This window comes from Paecilomyces variotii (genome assembly GCF_004022145.1).
Source record: "Paecilomyces variotii strain CBS 101075 chromosome Unknown C8Q69scaffold_1, whole genome shotgun sequence".
Classification (NCBI taxonomy): Eukaryota; Fungi; Ascomycota; class Eurotiomycetes; order Eurotiales; family Thermoascaceae; genus Paecilomyces; species Paecilomyces variotii.
The window spans coordinates 785,024-802,933 of NW_021167140.1; the positions used below are offsets into that span (position 1 = coordinate 785,024).

Consider the following 17,910-nt stretch of genomic DNA (forward strand, 5'->3'; position numbering starts at 1 on the left):
TTCGCCTTCACCACCGGCAGCCACACACACACACACACACGAGTAATTAATATCATAAATATCATAAATTAATCAAATTATGTCGATATATATATATCAAAATCATCCCCCCCGTCGAAAAGATACGTGATCGGTTGCCACTTGGCGCGCGCTGCACACCCGGTGGTGGCAAGTGGGCTCCCAGTCCGAGCCGGATCCTCGTCCGGCTGGTCATCGTGCGTGCTGACGACCCAATTCTGGCGGTGAGCTTTTCCACTCCAGAGCGTTAATCGCTCAGCCCTACTTCTGGCCGGTTGTTCGCTCGGCCTTCCAGAAGCTCTGGGGATTTCGGATTCGTTTTTCTCCTCCAACGGCTTCCCCGGGGAGGGGTTTTCCAAATTCCCTCTGACGAGAACGAGAACGAGAACTGTACCATACGTATATTATGCATTACGTTCAGTCAAGTTACTACATACTACTACTACTACTCGACATCTGCTGCTCTGACAGCTATCTAGTCTAGCCTAGTCCAGTAATCTACCCGGAGTACCATAGCAGTGCTGAAGTCTGGAGTCGGCCTGAAGATTATTATTTTGCCATCGCGTCCCCCCGCTCTCTCTCTGTCTTCATCGTTATCATCTTACTACTACATAGGAATAGCTGCGTTACGTCTGGGGAGGCGTCTTGCCGATCCCCATCGCGTTGCCGCTATCAAAGCGACGCCTCAAGTGTGATGCAGATGCTCAGACGTGTCACTACGACCCTGCGCCATCCAACGGGGATCGTGCCCATCTCAGCGCTGTATGACCGTGCCTTCGTGCAGTTAGTTAGTTAGTTGGTTAGTTAAACTGCGCGACTTTTTTTTTTTTTTTTTCTTCTTTTCTGCTTGGTTCGTCTTCTCTCGTCAGTAGTAGTAGTAGTAGTCCATGCCACCATCACTACTACTACTACGGGGGAAAAGAAAAGAGACCCCTCCAGATCTACACTTGCGAGGCGGTTAGCCTCAAGTAGTACAGTATACTACTAAGTAGTCACTACTCTCCCACTTTCGCCCATCTCCACAGGAACCAACACATTGCGCATCCATCGAACGTCCATCGAAGCCCCGAACGGGCTTTAGTCTGTGTTCATGCCCGTCGACGGTCGGGTTGTGGGCGCAAATCCACGGTCGGTCTCCATCGGTTCCTGTCGCGATCTTGGTCTGGCTCTTCGCCCTGGTAATAATACTAATCATCTAGCGAGTCGCGACCGGCAGACGCCGCACGGCTGCTGCTGCCGGGGACGATCCCCTTCTGCTGGACCGCGGACCGAGCCCGACGACGGGCGACGGGGACCTGGATTGCATCTAACTATGGTACGGCCTGTGAAAAATTCCTTTTCGTTTTCTCATCTATGTACTACTATTATTATTATTATTATGATTATTTTTTTTTTCTCTTTTTTTTTTTTTCTTCGTGGCGACCACGGTTGCCAAGACCACGTTTCTCCCGAAAATTGCCTATGAGGAGGAATGGGAATTCCCGAATAATATTATGAATGCCGGCAAAATGAAACTGGTCCAGGATATCTAGGGTAAGGTAGATAAGCTAATGCAATAATAATTCCCCGTTGATGAAGCGTGACATAGCTCCCGATCCCGTTAACCTGTCAGTATTACTATTACTATTATCGCTGTTGTGTTGTGCGTCCATAGGGCAAGCAGCGAACCCGGCCGTTACCATAGAGCACATAGTTACTATACTATACTATCTACTACAGTTTTATTATTATTATTATTACATGCTGTCACCATTAGTTAACGTCGAGGCAATTTTTCTCCTCGGACGCCTCCTGCATGGATCTAGAATAATATTAATTAATTACCTGCTCTATCATACCCCGTCCATCGGCAGTTTCGGGACCGATCACGACCATGTTTCTCGAAAAGAGTCGAATCGCCATACTCGCAGCCCATGCCGAACGTTCCGGGCAGAGTGCGGCAAGTGGGATGGGGAATGCCTCAAGGCTCAAGCGGACCAGACAAGAAAGCCAGAACACAAAAAGAAGGCGAGCGAAACGACCTCAAAACGTGCCCCACCAACAAACCGGGTAGCGATAGCGAGTAATATTATGGGTAACATATTCGCATATTCCCGCGGCTCGGGATGGATCATTGATTTAAGAGAAAAAATAATCAATGCGCGATAGTTAACTGGTTTACGTTTTTTTCCCTATCTATCGACCTATCTGATTGATTCCCTTTAAGGCCAATTCGGTAATTACCTAACGGGCAGGGCGATTGCGGCGACATCGGCCTCGGTCGCCGATCACCAATCAATCAATCGATCGATCAAGTTTCGTTCTTGCTTGGTTGCTTGGTTGCTTGGTTGCTTTCATTTTTGCCTGAAAAAGAAAAAAGAGGTGTTTTGTTCTGTTCTTCTTTTTCCGGGAGTAATTTCCGAAGGAAAGCAGAGCGCGCATATACGGTAAATAACTACCTGCAGAATTGCGATTAATCTCTCTCGCAGAAACCCCTCTAGAAGAAAGCAAGAAATAAAGAAAGAAAGAGAAAGAACCAGACATGCGCCTAAATCATACAGTAGTAGAACTCTGATCTGAGACATCCTCGATAACTAACGTAAACCTCACTCGGGAGGGGGGAGGCTCCATAGTACTCTAATGCTAAATTTCCATTATTCCCCAGACTTGCCCACCCACTCTGCTGCTGTCTGTCTGGGAGATCTCACTCCGAGACGGACCCCCATCTCACTCTAGGAGAAAGGTCTACGGCAAACAAAGCTGGAAACGTCCCGTAGATAGATAGAGTAGATACTAGACCGGGTCCAGAAATTGGGGAAACCCACGTCCTTGGCGTGAAATGATCATCAGATCTACATCTTGGGAGCATACGTTCATATCACTCTAGTTTCGCTGAGCCTCCCTGCCCGACGTGTTCGTGTTGCGCCGAGAAACTGGCATGGCCATCAGACTGAGGTAGTTACTCATGGCCGTGTGACTGACTTGCAGCAATAATAATAATACTCCATAGTGCATATGCCCAGAAGTTAGAAGTCAGATCATCTTCTTGGCTGTTTCTTGGCCGTGTCGATTATTTATTTCTTATTGCATGAATTACGGAGTAATGCGCCGCAGATCATCGTTTCCTTGGCATTTCTGTTACTATTGATATCTTCCTCTTGCATGTGGTATATGGTACCGTATGATCATTCACGATGGTACTCCGTATGTTAGTTGGTTAGTCAATAATTTAGGAGGATGTATCCTAATCTGGAACCCTGTGGCCAGCTACTGCATTGAAATTGATATTATTATTCTGCTTCAAACGTGCCAAGTTTCCTTTCTCCACAAGAATGAATTGTCTACCGCAACAAATATATACCACACACACATATACCCCCCACCCCCCTTACTGCTTATTACTAGATATATGCATGCATACTCCGTACACATGCGGAAATTAAAATCTATGTTTCTGAGGTTCCTGTTTGTTTTGATTTATATATTTCCGGCTACATGTAGGAAATAGAGTTGATTCAGAACCATGGTACGGTGTGTCAATAGTTAGCTAGATAGATAGATAGAAAGTAGTTACAGACCCTCGGGGTTTACCAATCTAGTGGTTATTGGAATTGGCATTCGAATCGGCCTTGCGTGACAATATGACATATGTCTATTATTCATACGTTTAGTTAACTATTAGTTATCACAGGTATCTGCTGATTATTATGATCCACATAAATCTGGATCTTGGCCCTCTTAAGTGCTAAGAGAAACGCCCAGATCGGTAGATAGCTAGATAGATTGGAAGATCATTACTGCCGAGACTGGACTCCGACCATCTGGCATTTCTCTCTTCCCCGGACTGGACTGGACTGGACTGGACTAGTCAGCTGGCTGGTTGGTTGGCTAACTAAGTTAGTGATTAGTTTAGCGAATCCCCGCCCCCTTTTTTCAATCTGACGCTGTTGCCTTCTTTTTGCTTTTTTCTGGCTACGTAATAATGGACTCGGGTAGGAATAACTAACTAGATGGTGATTAATGGATTTCTTTTTTTTGAGTGTGCGTGTTTATCTTTTTCCTACTTTGTTCGCTTGTTCGACTTCGTTTCTCCGCGTTTATGACATCAGATTATTAGTTGGAGGTGCTGCTGTCTTGTGATTCTCGGCGCATAAAAGGGGAATGAATGAATGTGTTGTCGGAATGGATGCCAAGCTGTACATCACACACTCTCTGCCCAAGAATTGGTATACCACCCCTTTTCTTGTCGTCTCGAGGATGATGTTCTCAAACTTGAAGGAAACTGCTTGGCTGCTTGGCAGGTATTATCCTTATGGACTTGGATGCTATGCCAATCCATTATTATTGCGGCATAATTAATCGTCATGGGACGTGAAACCAAAGCGTCAGTGGTTGTTGGCTTGAGCTTAACTACTAAGTAACAAACTAGAGTAAACTATCTACATCTGACGTGAAGAGCTGGGGTAGATAGATAGCTCTCTGACTATCTAACTATTATTACTCAGACCGTAGACGCCATGGATAATGAAACGTGAACTACTCCGTAATAACGAATCCCTCGATTGTGTTTCGACAACGTTCAAACTTCAGGGTGATTGCGATACGATCATATCGGCCCGCGTCAAAGATGGCTCGTTTCATCTGAAGATGGATACCTTATCCGGAGATAATAACCTTAACTGGGTAGACGATCCAAGCATTCTTAACAACCCTGCCATTATCTAACTATCGTCAATGTTGCATAAGAGGTAATTCTCTACGAGAATGGCCGGTTTCAAGTCGTCTAGTATTATTGTTGTTGTTATTGGGGGTCCTTGCGATCTCTGTCAAAATCTTGGATCTCGATTGATCGCCCTGACAGAGCGCTTAGGTGGTTTCATGGCTTCGAATATTATTATCGTCGCACTGAACCTGATGACTTCCGATATGGCCGTGATCACGCCTTCGACTGGACTATCTTGGTTAACGGCTCCGCTGGACATGGACGTGTCAATTGATTGCGTGGTTAGACTCTTTTTTTCCTCTGCCCTTCCTGCGTTATCTTCGGATCTTCTACCTCGCATTCTGATTCCGGGCAAAGTTGGACGCGACGCGACGTAAAAGGAGCAAGCGCACTCTAGCGCATTAATTAAATCAGTTCATCCAGGCCCCATCGTCGCCTATTACCTAGTTAGTTAGTGTTGTTGACTAACTAGCGTTGATTACCTTAGTACCATAAACCTGTACTGTACCTGCAGAGCTAGCCTGCGCGCGCGGATTTAGTCTTGTCCACCCAGTGGCAAACAAACGCGGTACCTGCGTCTGTCCCATAATAGACTATATAGAATAAGGATTAACCTGACATAGCTCAACCGCGCACCCAGCCCAACGATTGGCGATGTATCTTTTTTTCAGCCAAGAACTTAGTTAGTCTATGGTAGAGTCCTGCATATCGGAGGGGTCCCTCCCCACAACAGCAGCAGAACTTCTCTCTCTCTCATCGGACGACTCTCAAAAAGGGTTACTTCATCAAATAGTTCCTGGGCTAGCGTCCATCGTTACCGAGTTGGCCAAGGGATTTGCGTACCTGACTAGACCTGCGGGAGGATTAGTCTATCGTACTAGAGACTTGGTGTTGCTGGCTAGCTACCTTAGTGACGTCCACTAGTCGGTTAGCTCAGCGATGGGCACGATCCACGGTATCTCCTCCAGGCACTTTTTTTTCGCAACGGTCTAGTCGGGAATGCCAGTGCTGGCTTGGCGGTGCATTAAGCAAGAAAGCAGCAAGCAGCATTGAAGGGATGCTCGACGCGATATGCTTGGACTGGAATCGTCGTTATGCGGCGGCGGTGGTTATCGTTGTTGTTTTGAGCTTGCGTACATTGAGCTGGGGATGTGGTTTTCGGAAAGCGATGGAACAGCAGAGCGGGATTGACGTACTTGCTGGGCCTTCAGGGGGGACTGAACGTAACCCTCGTGCCGTGCGTGGTGTGATTGGGCGTTTCGTTGGATGTACTGGATGGGTGGTAAACAAAGGTAGTGGGAGGTATGAATTGGGTATGAGTATTGTAGATAGCGATGGTTTAATTATTCGGGATCGAAAAAAGCCATGGCAGTTTTCCTGGTTCAGGATGATTTATTGTTGTCGCTGTTATGTTCGTTTTGTGATTGTAGGTGGTGGTGGTGAGTTGCAACTATATAAATGCGCATTGGATATGTAGATATATATTGTTGTCGAGCATAGTCCATATGACCTTCAATATGACATCCGGACGCACTGAAATACACTTAAAAGGTACGACCGATATGCCAAATGAAACCAAAGACGAAGGTTAGAATACAGCATCATGCTTTGATGTCTAACAGGCTGTTCGTTGTATGTACAAATTCGAAACCGAAAGGTAAACAAACGCCCTACATCGCAACTTTCCATGGAGACACTATCCAATAAGGCGGCAAAATAAATCAAGGAATTCAAGTTCATATACTTCGATGTATTGTCTCTGTTCTTATTTCTATATTCATGTCGTGAACATTCGTTACTGATTGCAATTCGTCTGCGAACTTGATGCTGTCGCTACGCCTTAAACACGTCGAATTTCTTCCTCCAGCGGGCCAGCATACAATGAAATGCGAGACCAGCTCAGAAACCTATGCCAGCGTCAGACCAAACCCCTACAAACTGCGCTCTACAATTCCACAAAGCAAAAGGATCTCGACTGTACCAGCTTGGATGTCGCGTCTAAATCTATAACGACAAGATATGCCCCTCGCCTTATCTCTCTATCGTCTATCGTCCATCCACTTCGCCGTGGCCAGCATCGGCGGCCGATAAGTTGCCTCCCCTCATTCATCCATTAGTTAAGCTTTCTATCGCGATGAATACTACTTACGGTTCTGCAAAGTTAAACCTCTCTTTCTCGGGAGGCTCCAACTATACTCTGCCGTAAAGACACTAGATATTTTCCTCTCTCTTCACGACTCTCTCTTTCACTGAGGGGAAGGGCGCTTGGGTCCTCGCGATAACGAGGTTGCCCCTCAGCCGGACTTCTCCAAGTCAGGCGAGATGGCTCGAAATCAAGATCACCGCGATACAGCATGCTAACTTTGCTAGATCTGGGGCGACGTGCTTGCTAAAGCTATCGACGCAGGAACGGAGCACGCAGCTACGCTACGCTTGCTACCGCGAACCCGATCTGCCGCGTCTGAGATCATTATCCTGTTTTCGCTGGACTGCTGCTGCTTGACGACGCATGACTCTGTGCCGTCTCGCTCACAGCGCGTGGTGATCGAATATCTATCTAATTAATTATTGATCGCGTTCGCGTTCGCACCTGCAGGACAAGCTTCCCTCGCCTGCTCCAATGACTGCACGCCACACCGTCTAGTCAGGAACACAACCAGTGTTGAGCTCTCAAGTCGATCTCCTCAGTCTTCTAGCAGGTGGGACGACGGACTACTCGCCCCGAACGCGTATTATTTATCCAGAGCAGTTTTCTCTTGATCGAAAAGACCTTCCTCTACGGGTTGGGAACCGGCCTCGGGGCGTCGAGAATTGAGTTTGGTACCTGCGACCCTCTCATCAGTCGTTAATAATTGGTCTCCGGTGATTCCGCGTAGTAGCGGCTCACGAACCTATCCTCTGCTAAATGCCGCCTTTTTTCCTTTAGCCTGAGTCTCATTGACGCCAGCATAGTGAGGCCGCCTATCTTCTAAGTTCTGCTGCTCCGTTTGCGTGTCCTCATAATTCTGTTGAGTTCTGGACCGCGGGACGTCGGCTTGTGTCTGCGCCAGGTGACGTTATTTCTCGCTCTCTGTGCCACGCAGGCCTCATTAATTAAGATTATTATTCTATTATTATTATCATTGTTTACTTATTGCCGTTATTGTCGTGTCTGATGTTGATTGTACCGGGGACCATACGGTGGGATAACGTTTCAGCCGTGGATGGAATTAACTTACTCTCGGGTAGTTTCGAGACTTCGTCCACGATAATCTTACAGCTCGCACGGATCCGATTTCTCAATGTGCTGTCACGAGGGCCAACTCAGACGTTCAGGCCGCGCGCCGTCGTATTCAAGCCATAGCTACGGTGTCGAGCTGGCCGCTCGAGAAAGCAGACAACACTCGGGCCTCTGTCGTAACTCGAAAACGACGAATAACCGTCCAACTGCTGCAATGAACGACTGAATCGCCTTCGTATACGTCCTGCAAAATGTCTCGTCGGCTCCGTGCCTGCCATATACCTGTGTAATGCAATCGGGACTGGTAACCATGCCAAATCCGTGGTGCTATCGCGCTGGTAGACCGTAGAGCTAGCTAGGCTTCTAATGTGCATCCAAATCTCTTACTATACGAAGCCGATGACATCTATACGATATTCCGTAAAAATAGCCAAGAAATCCAATCTTTTAAGGGCATCCGGGTGTCTAGTAAAGCTCAATCCTGCCGTGCTTCTGTGATTGGCCTGGTTATAATTCTACGTATATGCCTATATCGCACTCGAGACTGCAGCCGCATACAGAAATGCAGCCTGTCAGTTGACACTCATCAATAACCAATTCCTGTACAACGCATTTCCTCCATTGGACTACAAAGCTCCCATCTTGAAATCCACAACTCTCAGCTTCTGGGCTTGGCTGACAGACAGAGCTGCACACAACGTCGTACCTCCACCATACCACACCAGGCAACCAACCTGCAGAGTACATTCTCCCCCAGGGAAAGACGAATAAGTGGCACAATTTACGTCTGCCCAGAAAACAGAAACATTCAAACCTTGTACAGTACATACACTTCTCCAGTCTTGGCTTGGGGAGGCAGGAATGGAAGAAACGGTCCTGGTAACACAAAGCAAAAGCTAATTGATCGGTAGCAATTACTCCAACCTTACCCTTGTTCCATGCCTGTGGAAAGCTAGAATACATACCACGAAATATGGCAGCCCAGCCCTGGAGGCCAAGAAACTCAAGTAGATCATGAGATCAGAAAGGAGGGGAAAACGCCGAGTGTCGCATCACGCATACATACATACATACATACATACGTAGTGCACGTTTGCGTAGTAGTGTATGGTATATGTAGCACAACAAAATACCTTCCCAAGGTATGATTTCCTCGCCAAGTCTCCCACAAATGTCATGCGGTATGTTATTGTTAACGAATATAGCTTTTCTTGCCGTTCGTCCAGTCAAGGTAATAAGTTCAGTTTATAAATAGGGTAATACTTACTAACCTAACACAGTTTCATCCCACACAAGGAAAGAAAGGGTGAAATGCGGCATGCTGTCGCTCAAAAGACCGACATTCCAGAATCTACATACAATGATGGGACAATCGATAACCTAATCATGGACATAAAAGAAAGATTGAGCCGAAGCCAGGCGTCAGTCACATCACTATCGAGCACGTGCGGAGAACTGTTCCGGATATCTCTCTACTTGAAATATGCGGGTGTTCTGTAGCGAGGAATGTAGGAGTTTCCAAGACGACGGAGAAAGCATGGTGTTGAGGAATCTTACGGTTGGCTGATTGATTGCTTCCCTGAATGGATGTGGAGGTGATAGTCTGATCTGGAAGAAAAAGGATGGGTTCGAGGATGTTTCCTTTTTCTACCCCAGATATCTGTTTTAGCTTTTCGTCCCGATGGACTGGAATTTGTTATCATGACGACACCTATAGTTATACTATGCGTAGTGTGTAGTTGATGTATGTTAGTTATCTGAGTATGGTGACCAAGGCGCTTTTCTTTCTAATTTAACTGCCAAATATGGAATTGGACGGCTGGTAGCATCTATTCCTGACATCGTGTTCCTTTATATAAATACAACAAAAGCCAGATGTCAGAGAACTCATGATCAGTAGTAAAAGATACTGTACTGCAATTGTAAAGCAACATATGCAAGCTACGTCTTGAGATAAACTTCTCATAGATGAATGTTACGTTTATTTTCAAGTTGAATCAACCCTTGTGTCGGCGTACAAAGCGAACGCCAGGTGATCTGTCAATAATCCGTTTGCGGCAGATTCTTTGAATCCTGTTTATAGGATAGAACCCACTGGATTACTACTAGATTACTAGATTACTAGGATCTAGATTATTTGTATGCTAAAGATAAATAGGAGATTAAATCCCCTAGACCTAGAGGCAAGCAAGCAAGCAATTCAAGTCGTTCAGGTCAGACTTTGCTTCCGTGCTAAAGGGTTCGACACTTTGTCTGCTACCGCAGGAGACAGTATACCGTTGAAATAGATCAGATGCGGATGAGTCTCATTTCTCACTATTTGCAATACAATATATAAAACCCAGAGTCGATCCTCGTTGCAGCTTCTAAGTAACCGCTCAGTGTCTGTAGACGTGCATAGAAAGAATATAAATCCATTGGGACATTGCATCTTCTGAGAAGGGGCGCGTGTTTCAAGAACTCTATATCAGCTTCAGGGAGATTCGATAGTTATATTCTTGTCTTCCGGAACTGAAAGGATACTATGAAACTCGCCTACCTAGTAAGCACCGATTTAGTCTGCTAAGATAATGGATCAATGCTATAGCTACCTAGATAGTACCAGTAACGGATGCAAATACACCCGGACAAGCAGTACTGCTATAAACCCTGAAAACGAATATCCAGTGTCATTTCCCACATGAATTTATTCATGTCTTCGTGATAAGATCTGGTGATGGTGCGACCTCGGCGCGCCTCCGGCCGGCCCGGCATCTCACCAACCGAGCCGAGCAAGCGTCCCCAGATCTTATCAGGCCGAGATGCCCTCATCGCTCTGAGATCGCAAGCAGCCGAGAGTATACTTGCCCTAGCATAGGCTACGACACGTTATGATATTATTCATTTGAAGTTGTGAATGTGGGGTTTCACGATTATATTGTGCCGTAACAGAAATGTCTGATCGATCCAGCCGTCTGGATTCTCCTCTCGATGACACAGGAGAGAGACCGACGAAGAAGCCAAAGCGGAGCTTCGTTGCGTAAGGAATACTCGCTTCTTTTACATTAGCCACGGTGTCTGAACATCTAACTCGTGATACTGACTGGGGTCACCCAGTTGTCGACGATGTCATTCTCACAAAATCAAGTGCTCCGGAGAGCAACCATGCCATAATTGTCGACAACAGCCCGAAGGCACTGTTGACTGCGTCTATCCGGCTCGTGACCGAAAGGTGTTGGTGCAAGAAAGGTTTGTGCTTCTGTGAATTGTCTGTCAGAGACTTAAGTGGACTAAGTTCCTTCGACCAGTTACCTGAGGAAGCTTGAGGAAGAGAGTCAACTGTGGAAGGCATCGGCCTCTCCTGGGAGTACCAATCTACCTTCAGGGAGTAAATCTGTCCCAGAAGATCAGCGACGGCAGCATGGCCGTTCAAACCATCCCGGCAGTAACGAAGCTGGCGAAGGTGGCCCTTCTAATCCGGATGGAGACATCCGAAACCCATTGATCGAGGACCGTGCCTGGTTTGTACGCGACCAGGTATCGACACAACCGGTTTATATCGGCGAGGCTGCATGCAATGCGTTTGGTACGCGATTACGGCAATTCTTGAGCGGAGACGAGCCCATGGCACCTCTTCCACAATCGAACTATGTCAAACATAAGGCGCTTCTGCGGATGTCTGACCCGTCATTCCGCCTGCCAAATCGCACTTATGCCCATCTTCTGATCAAAGTCGCACTTCGGTTCCTTGGAAATGACTACCACCTCATGCTGAGGAAGGCCACGTTGGAGAAGCTGGATGCCCTGTATCGAGGTCAATGTTTCGACGACCCAATCCTCCTGTGTAGGCTGTTCGCCATTTTTGCCATTGGGGAGCTGTATACAAACAGGAAAGCAACCTCAAAGATGTCGGAAGTTCCGGGCACAGGGTTTTTCATGCAGGCGATGAGTTTGTTCCAGGACCTTCACGAGGAAGCCACAGTCTCTTACATAGAGATACTGGTCCTTCTGGTGAGTCAATTCTTTAAAGTGAAAAGGACATGCAGCTGACGTCTATAGTCTCTCTTCTGCCTACCCCTGAACCGCACAAAGTCCGCGTATACATTCGCAGGGATCGCGCTCAGACTGAGTCTGACGTTGGGACTCCATCACAATGTCCCAGAAGGATATATGATATCGCCAGTCGAGCGAGAACACAGGTTGCGCGTCTGGTGGTCTGTATACACGATGGATCGCATATCGAGTTCAAAATTAGGCCACCCAGTTTTGGTCAGAGATGAAGACATCGACGCCGACTTACCATCGATGGAGGGTCTCTCTCCCAGCGAGCGAGAGGAATTCTCCCCCCCAGAGCATCTTATCGCTCACCTCAAGCTAGCTCGTATCACGGGAGACATCATTAGTGATATCTATGGCCGACCCAGGCGGAGCAAGACCTTCGTACAAAGTGTGCATATGATCTTGAAGGATCTTCGGTCGTGGGCAGAGACGTTGCCAGAAAATATCAAGCTGATCCAGACAAGGCCGGTGAGATATGCGTCGAGGAACGTTGCCTCGCTGCATCTGTGTTTTAACCAGGTAAATGGCCCAGGCCCCATGCTCCCAACTAATCCCAATTCAAAAATGGTTCTGACAGTTCTAACTTAAACCCGTCAGTGTGTGATCCTGACTACTCGTCCAATTCTCTTCCACGTCTTCAGATCCCGCTTCCAGCCTCCAACAGACGGCAATCCCTCGTCACGCATCCCATCACCGATGACATCTGCCCTCGCAGAAGCTTGCATTCACGCCGCACGTAGCTCTAATAGCCTCCTCACGCAGCTCTGGGTCGATGGCGGCATCGCCACCTTTGGTTATTTCGACTCGCAGTACCTTTTCTCCTCCACCATAATCCTCATGATGGCCCTTGTCCTGCGAAACAGCGAAAGCGACCGCGACGCTATCGAGACTGCTTCTGATATCCTGCAGTCTATGGTCGAAGACGGAAACCTGCCCGCTGCGGCCTTTTACCAGCATCTACTGGAGATCCGCAAGTGTTTTGATTTTAGCCAGGAGCACGGGAAGCAATTCCACGGTCGTTTGGACCAGACGACGACGGGTGACAATAATAATGGCAATAGCAATGGGGATGGAGCTGGCGCTGCCACAGAGTCTCTGCCGCAGAATGAGGCCACAGAGCTATTGGCTCTTCACACAGCCTTGGACGACCCTTCCATTCAGAGCTTCTTAACGCAGCCGGATATCCATTGGGGAATCCCCGGAGTTATGGAATCCAATGGCGATCTTGCAGCCATGTCCAGATGGATATTCGAATGATGGAGGCAGTCTTAGTTTCCCATCTGCTTTGCGGGAATGTTGTACATGCCGTATGAGGGCGTTTTAGTATTGTGTGAAGTCCCTGTCGCTTCTACTCCCACTTTGTGTTTTACTATTTTACCTATGATACCCATCAATTCATGTCTTTAGAACCATCATTTCCAAACATAGCAAAGGCATATAGGATATCCATAGGTTCTATATATACCGTTGAATGGTAATGTAGCTGATGCTGCGGAGCGGACATCTAGATTAATACACATCCCACACATTTGTTTCCGGAAAGACACCGCATGTGAATACGACGAAAGAAATGATGGTCCATACACTTCGTGGGCTACTCGAGATCGAGAGACCTTCGCTAGAGTTGCAAAGTTGAAGTAGATATATATGAAGTTGAATCGTCTCACGAATCTATACTGACTCTGGTAGAAATAATATTCCAGGACAACTTCAAACGAAGAAGATAAAGAACCATCACCCCATTGGAAAAAAAAAAAAAAAAAAAAACAGAGAGAGAGAGAACCATGTCAAGAAGTAACAAAAAAGGAAATGCTGATGCATCATCCGTGAATCGAACACGGGCCTCGTCGATGGCAACGACGAATTCTACCACTAGACCAATGATGCAGGCGGATAAGCTGAGAAGCGAATGTGATTCGCTGCTTGCTGTGATGGCACTATCCGAATTGTAATTCAAGAACCTCTGGGAAAATATCGACTATTGAATGCAATTTATGACACAGTGTGTTCATTGTTGATTCACGCGCTCTTCATATGGATAATGCGATATGGGAAATCCTTGGAAAACAAGAGTCTGATTTTGCCATTTTCTAGCTAGATTGGTTCTTGAATGGTGATGATGCAAAATGAAGCTGAAAGAGTCAGAGAGAATGTCGAAGCAGGGGCGAGTTATAAAAATAATGATGTCTCGCATAGAACGAAGCCGACAGAGTGTACGAAGATGGAACCAATCTCAGGTCTGAAGTCCAAGGAAACGACGGAGGAGGATTTGATGTCTTCTCACCGGTGAGATGGAAACTAATTAATCAGCCTTGATCCATACAGATAGTATCTCGAAGGAGATGATACAGAGATGGGATATCGTTGAATGGTAGCGTAGAATTCGCCCTTCAGCAATTTCCAGAGAAAGTGGACGTTATGGACGTTACGGTCACATATCAGAGCCGGAGACTGCTTGTAGAATTGGAGAATATAAAACCGTAGTGCCGCAATGAAAGTTTGCGACAGACTGATGAATAAAAATATACAACTCGAGATAGCGGAGACCATTTACCCCCAATAATCACGAACACTAGTTAACTCGACTCCAACAACTCCTTCACCAATCCATGAAACGTGAGAACACTCAATCAAGTGTCCTCTTATCCACAACTACCATACACATTCATTCCGGAACCCAACTTATCCCCCGCTGCCTTCGCCTTCGCATTCCCATTAGGATCTTTCTGTCCCTCCAACAACCTCAACTCCTTTTTACTAGCGAGATATGCAGCTCCAGTGTCTGCCCAAACCCGATATTCCTGGACTTTATACCCGCCCTTACCATCCTGGGAGATATCCTCCGCCAGCCCCAACCGGTAGCAGAATGTCTCGTTCCAGCCCTCGCCCGTAGCCCTCCAGATGAAGCGGGCCCGGCCCTTCAGACAGACAGCCAGTGTCTCTGAATCAACGACCCATTCATCTTCAGGGTCGAATCGCATGTTCTCAAATGTAAGATGCTCGTTTAGCAGCTCGAAGTACTTCGTGATCCCCTGCTGGCCTGTGAAGGTTCGTCCAAGGAACGGGGCTAGGGATGGATGGCCGTGTTCGTGCGCAATGGGCATTGGGTCAGATGTGAAGCATCTCACGAGCTCAGATACGGGGCTAGCGGATGCAAATGCATTACAGAGAGTCCTTGCGGGCTCGAGGAGCGTTGTACGGGGGATGACCATGGTGGACAATTCTGTAGGTGACCAGCTTATCTGCAAGTCAGTTTCTGCTCGATGCGTTAGCTTTATGAATTCGATAATGCGAATCTGACGAGTATCTGTAAGACATGTGTGGCATAGGCACTTACTCTATGTTAAAAGTATGAGGGGAGAACTGCCCTTATTGAACTACCCAGCAGGAAGAACTAAGTAGCTCGTGATACTCTAGAGCGCAGACGATAGCCAATAATTCTTGGGCCTCCAATTCAAAGCTGACAGTAGTCCTTTAATCGCTAGTTGGATTTTCCTTATCGTCACGAGATCTTTTGGATTGATACCAAAATCTTTCCTGGTTGACTAGGCGTTCAAGATAGAACATTCCATGTATGCTGCTGAGAAGAGAATGATGTCATACCAGGCCCAGGACTGCCTATATTGGGAGTTCATAGGGCTTAGGGCTAGGGCCAGAACCGCGCAGCTATCATCACCATAGAAATGAGAGAGTCACTGCTCAATAGTGTCATATGGGAATTGGTAAAGCTGTAGAATGTCAATAGATACTCTACTTATCACTGGAAAGGTGGTTTAATGTTTGCCTCTAAAGATACGGGTGCATTAAAGATTGCCACTCATTGATTTGCACCCCACCTCACCTCAACAAGGCACATCTAGGTATGTGAGTGAGCAGGACTAGCATTAGCTAAGGTGTCCCTAAATATGCAGAGAAGAGTTGAAGAGAATGCCAGCCAAGGCAGGAAATACCACGTCTTCTCAGAAACATATAGTAAAGAAATTAAAGGCGACAAGTTTTGCAAACCCAGCGTCATTATGCAGGGCAAGTCTTCCTCCACATGGACTCACAATAACATAGGAGAGCGTGCCCTAGTACTTTCTGGTGTTTTATGGATTGCTAACTGCGCGTTAGCTCTCAGATCGGACTATCAGCTGCGCAGCCGCATCAAGAGCCGAGTAGCTATCCAGGAGCTAAACGACCTAAGTGCTGGACACCTACTGGATTCACACTTCTCTCGTCAGGAGAAGTTTTCAAAACTGCTTTGCCTACGTCACAAGGACTATCCGCGGAATTAGAAACCCCATTACCAACGCCATGGAGATAGAGACGCTTTTGAGCGGCCGAGATTAGGTCGTAAGCCTGGTATGATTATTACCCCCTTCCTGTCTGAGCCTCCCCCAGTCGCCGTCGCAGATTCATACAATACAGCCAAGAATGACCGCATAAAACAAACACAATTTCGTGGAAAATAAAACCCAAGAACTCCATCATATCCGAGATGGCAGTAGTCTCGAAAGCTTAAAGCTGGAATAATGGAATCGAAAGGGAAAGCAACAAAGTAACGAGATGACGAAGAGTCTCTACTGCTTCCATGACTTTCCGCAGTTCATACAAGTACAGAACAACGTCATCGGTTCATCCGCACTTCTTGTCTGCGCCTCTGTGTAGGTGACCTTGCGCTGTCCACATTTGCCGCACTGAAGACTCGTACTAATGCTGCGCTCCGCCTGCGCAACCATGGCCTTGTCCATGTTCTCCTTCTGGATCCTGCGTTCCTGTTCGCGTTGTTCCGCCGACTTAAGCTCATCGTGGCTCAGACGGACAAATTCATCGGGCGTTACTTCGTTCGTGAGGACACGCACCCGCAGAGTGGGGTTCGACTTGTTCTTCAGATTCTGATAGAGACTGCGAATCTTGGTCCGGTACTGCTCTTTGGTCTCAGGGCCGAGATAGGTGTATGTCGCAGCCTCGACCGCCACCGCTTTTTGAAGGACTGCACGCGGTGTCTCAGTCGAGTGAAGACAGAGCCCATCATACATCAGGCCAATACAGCTATCGCGGACCTTATTCGAGGTATGATTGATGTCGACACCGTCCGCTTTCCAGGTTCTCTTATCGGGAGGCACAGAAAGCTTCGAGGTTTTGTCACTCGGCGTAGCAGCAGCAGGTGACGCTGCGCCGTTGGTAGCCGGCCGGGGAGATCCGCTCGCTCGCTGACTAGCTGCCGGTGATCCACTGGCTTTCTGCTTGTTGACTTCGTTCCTCCATTTGGAGACGATTTCACTGGAGAGGCGCGCGACATCTGGTGACTTGTGCTGCTTCAACTTATTGACGATAATACCGACGCGAGTGGATCGCAACAGATCCTCTGTCGGGCGAACACCCTTTTGTAGGTCCTTCAGAAGAGCGATGATGTTGGCTGAAGGTTCATTTGACGTAGCAGCCTTTGTAAGGGCTTTGGACTTCAACTCAATCTCTTTGACATCCATCATGCGTATTGAGATTTTACACGGACCAGATGATCGTAATCAGGGCGTGCGTGACCGTGTGAGAAGACCGACGGGAGCTGGTGGGCAATGATCTGTATACGAGTCAAGAATCAGCAAGCTGCGATTACTCTATCGACATTGAATGAGAAGCCATGTCCATCGCGCGGTAGGGTCTCAGATTTTATGATATGGATCAAGCGGCTCGACGGGGTTTTTGATATTGGCGCGAGCAGATATTGATCGCAATGTGAGCTCCGCGCAAATCGGTCGACACCCTCGCGCACGTGTCCATTCCATAAACCTCGGGAATAGAACATGAAGACAGGTGGGTCCGCCGTATTGAAGAGTGACGGAGAAGGATCAGGCGCGCATACAAATCTTCAGAGTCACCTATGCAAGGATGATGTTGACCAGACGAAGAGTCGAGGGTGGCAGATTCCCAGACCGCGGAGTCAACGTGA

The 17,910-nt window shown here is 47.3% G+C and overlaps 5 protein-coding genes and 1 non-coding gene across 6 annotated transcripts; 2 read left to right on the forward strand and 4 right to left on the reverse strand.

The window, feature by feature from the left end:
* Window positions 1-2,229: 2,229 nt before the first annotated feature.
* Window positions 2,230-2,724, reverse strand: C8Q69DRAFT_10068 (hypothetical protein). The gene has a single exon (XM_028625005.1). The coding sequence runs from the start codon at window positions 2,539-2,541 to the stop codon at window positions 2,293-2,295; it is 249 nt and encodes an 82-aa protein (XP_028488719.1). The 5' UTR covers window positions 2,542-2,724; the 3' UTR covers window positions 2,230-2,292.
* Window positions 2,725-4,761: 2,037 nt separating this feature from the next.
* C8Q69DRAFT_502615 (hypothetical protein) lies at window positions 4,762-5,097 on the forward strand (the record flags this gene model as incomplete). The annotated part of the gene is made up of 1 exon (XM_028632409.1): window positions 4,762-5,097. The coding sequence occupies one exon, from the start codon at window positions 4,762-4,764 to the stop codon at window positions 5,095-5,097; it is 336 nt and encodes a 111-aa protein (XP_028488720.1).
* Window positions 5,098-10,589: 5,492 nt separating this feature from the next.
* C8Q69DRAFT_449723 (putative C6 transcription factor) lies at window positions 10,590-13,517 on the forward strand. Its single transcript, XM_028629386.1, has 5 exons — window positions 10,590-10,959; window positions 11,037-11,168; window positions 11,228-11,930; window positions 11,979-12,497; window positions 12,576-13,517. The coding sequence occupies exons 1-5, from the start codon at window positions 10,874-10,876 to the stop codon at window positions 13,233-13,235; spliced, it is 2,100 nt and encodes a 699-aa protein (XP_028488721.1). The 5' UTR covers window positions 10,590-10,873; the 3' UTR covers window positions 13,236-13,517.
* Window positions 13,518-13,794: 277 nt separating this feature from the next.
* C8Q69DRAFT_t23 lies at window positions 13,795-13,865 on the reverse strand. Its single transcript has one exon. It is a non-coding gene; the product is annotated as a tRNA-Gly (tRNA).
* A 423-nt stretch (window positions 13,866-14,288) lies between these two features.
* On the reverse strand, window positions 14,289-15,338 carry C8Q69DRAFT_449725 (hypothetical protein). Its single transcript, XM_028629387.1, has one exon. The coding sequence runs from the start codon at window positions 15,188-15,190 to the stop codon at window positions 14,621-14,623; it is 570 nt and encodes a 189-aa protein (XP_028488722.1). The 5' UTR covers window positions 15,191-15,338; the 3' UTR covers window positions 14,289-14,620.
* A 1,059-nt stretch (window positions 15,339-16,397) lies between these two features.
* C8Q69DRAFT_10137 (transcription elongation factor S-II) lies at window positions 16,398-17,547 on the reverse strand. Its single transcript, XM_028625010.1, has one exon. It carries the CDS (start codon window positions 17,450-17,452, stop codon window positions 16,541-16,543), a length of 912 nt encoding a protein of 303 aa, XP_028488723.1. The 5' UTR covers window positions 17,453-17,547; the 3' UTR covers window positions 16,398-16,540.
* Window positions 17,548-17,910: the final 363 nt, after the last annotated feature.

What these genes read in the sequence shown, in the direction of transcription:
- C8Q69DRAFT_10068 (XM_028625005.1), bottom strand. Translation starts at nt 2,541, where the DNA reads ATGTCTGGTTCTTTCTCTTTCTTTCTTTATTTCTTGCTTTCTTCTAGA.
- C8Q69DRAFT_449723 (XM_028629386.1), top strand. Translation starts at nt 10,874, where the DNA reads ATGTCTGATCGATCCAGCCGTCTGGATTCTCCTCTCGATGACACAGGA. An exon ending in TAGAGATACTGGTCCTTCTG is followed by an intron (nt 11,931 to 11,978) that starts GTGAGTCAATTC and finishes TGACGTCTATAG; the next exon opens with TCTCTCTTCTGCCTACCCCT. An exon ending in TGCATCTGTGTTTTAACCAG is followed by an intron (nt 12,498 to 12,575) that starts GTAAATGGCCCA and finishes TAAACCCGTCAG; the next exon opens with TGTGTGATCCTGACTACTCG.
- C8Q69DRAFT_449725 (XM_028629387.1), bottom strand. Translation starts at nt 15,190, where the DNA reads ATGGTCATCCCCCGTACAACGCTCCTCGAGCCCGCAAGGACTCTCTGT.
- C8Q69DRAFT_10137 (XM_028625010.1), bottom strand. Translation starts at nt 17,452, where the DNA reads ATGATGGATGTCAAAGAGATTGAGTTGAAGTCCAAAGCCCTTACAAAG.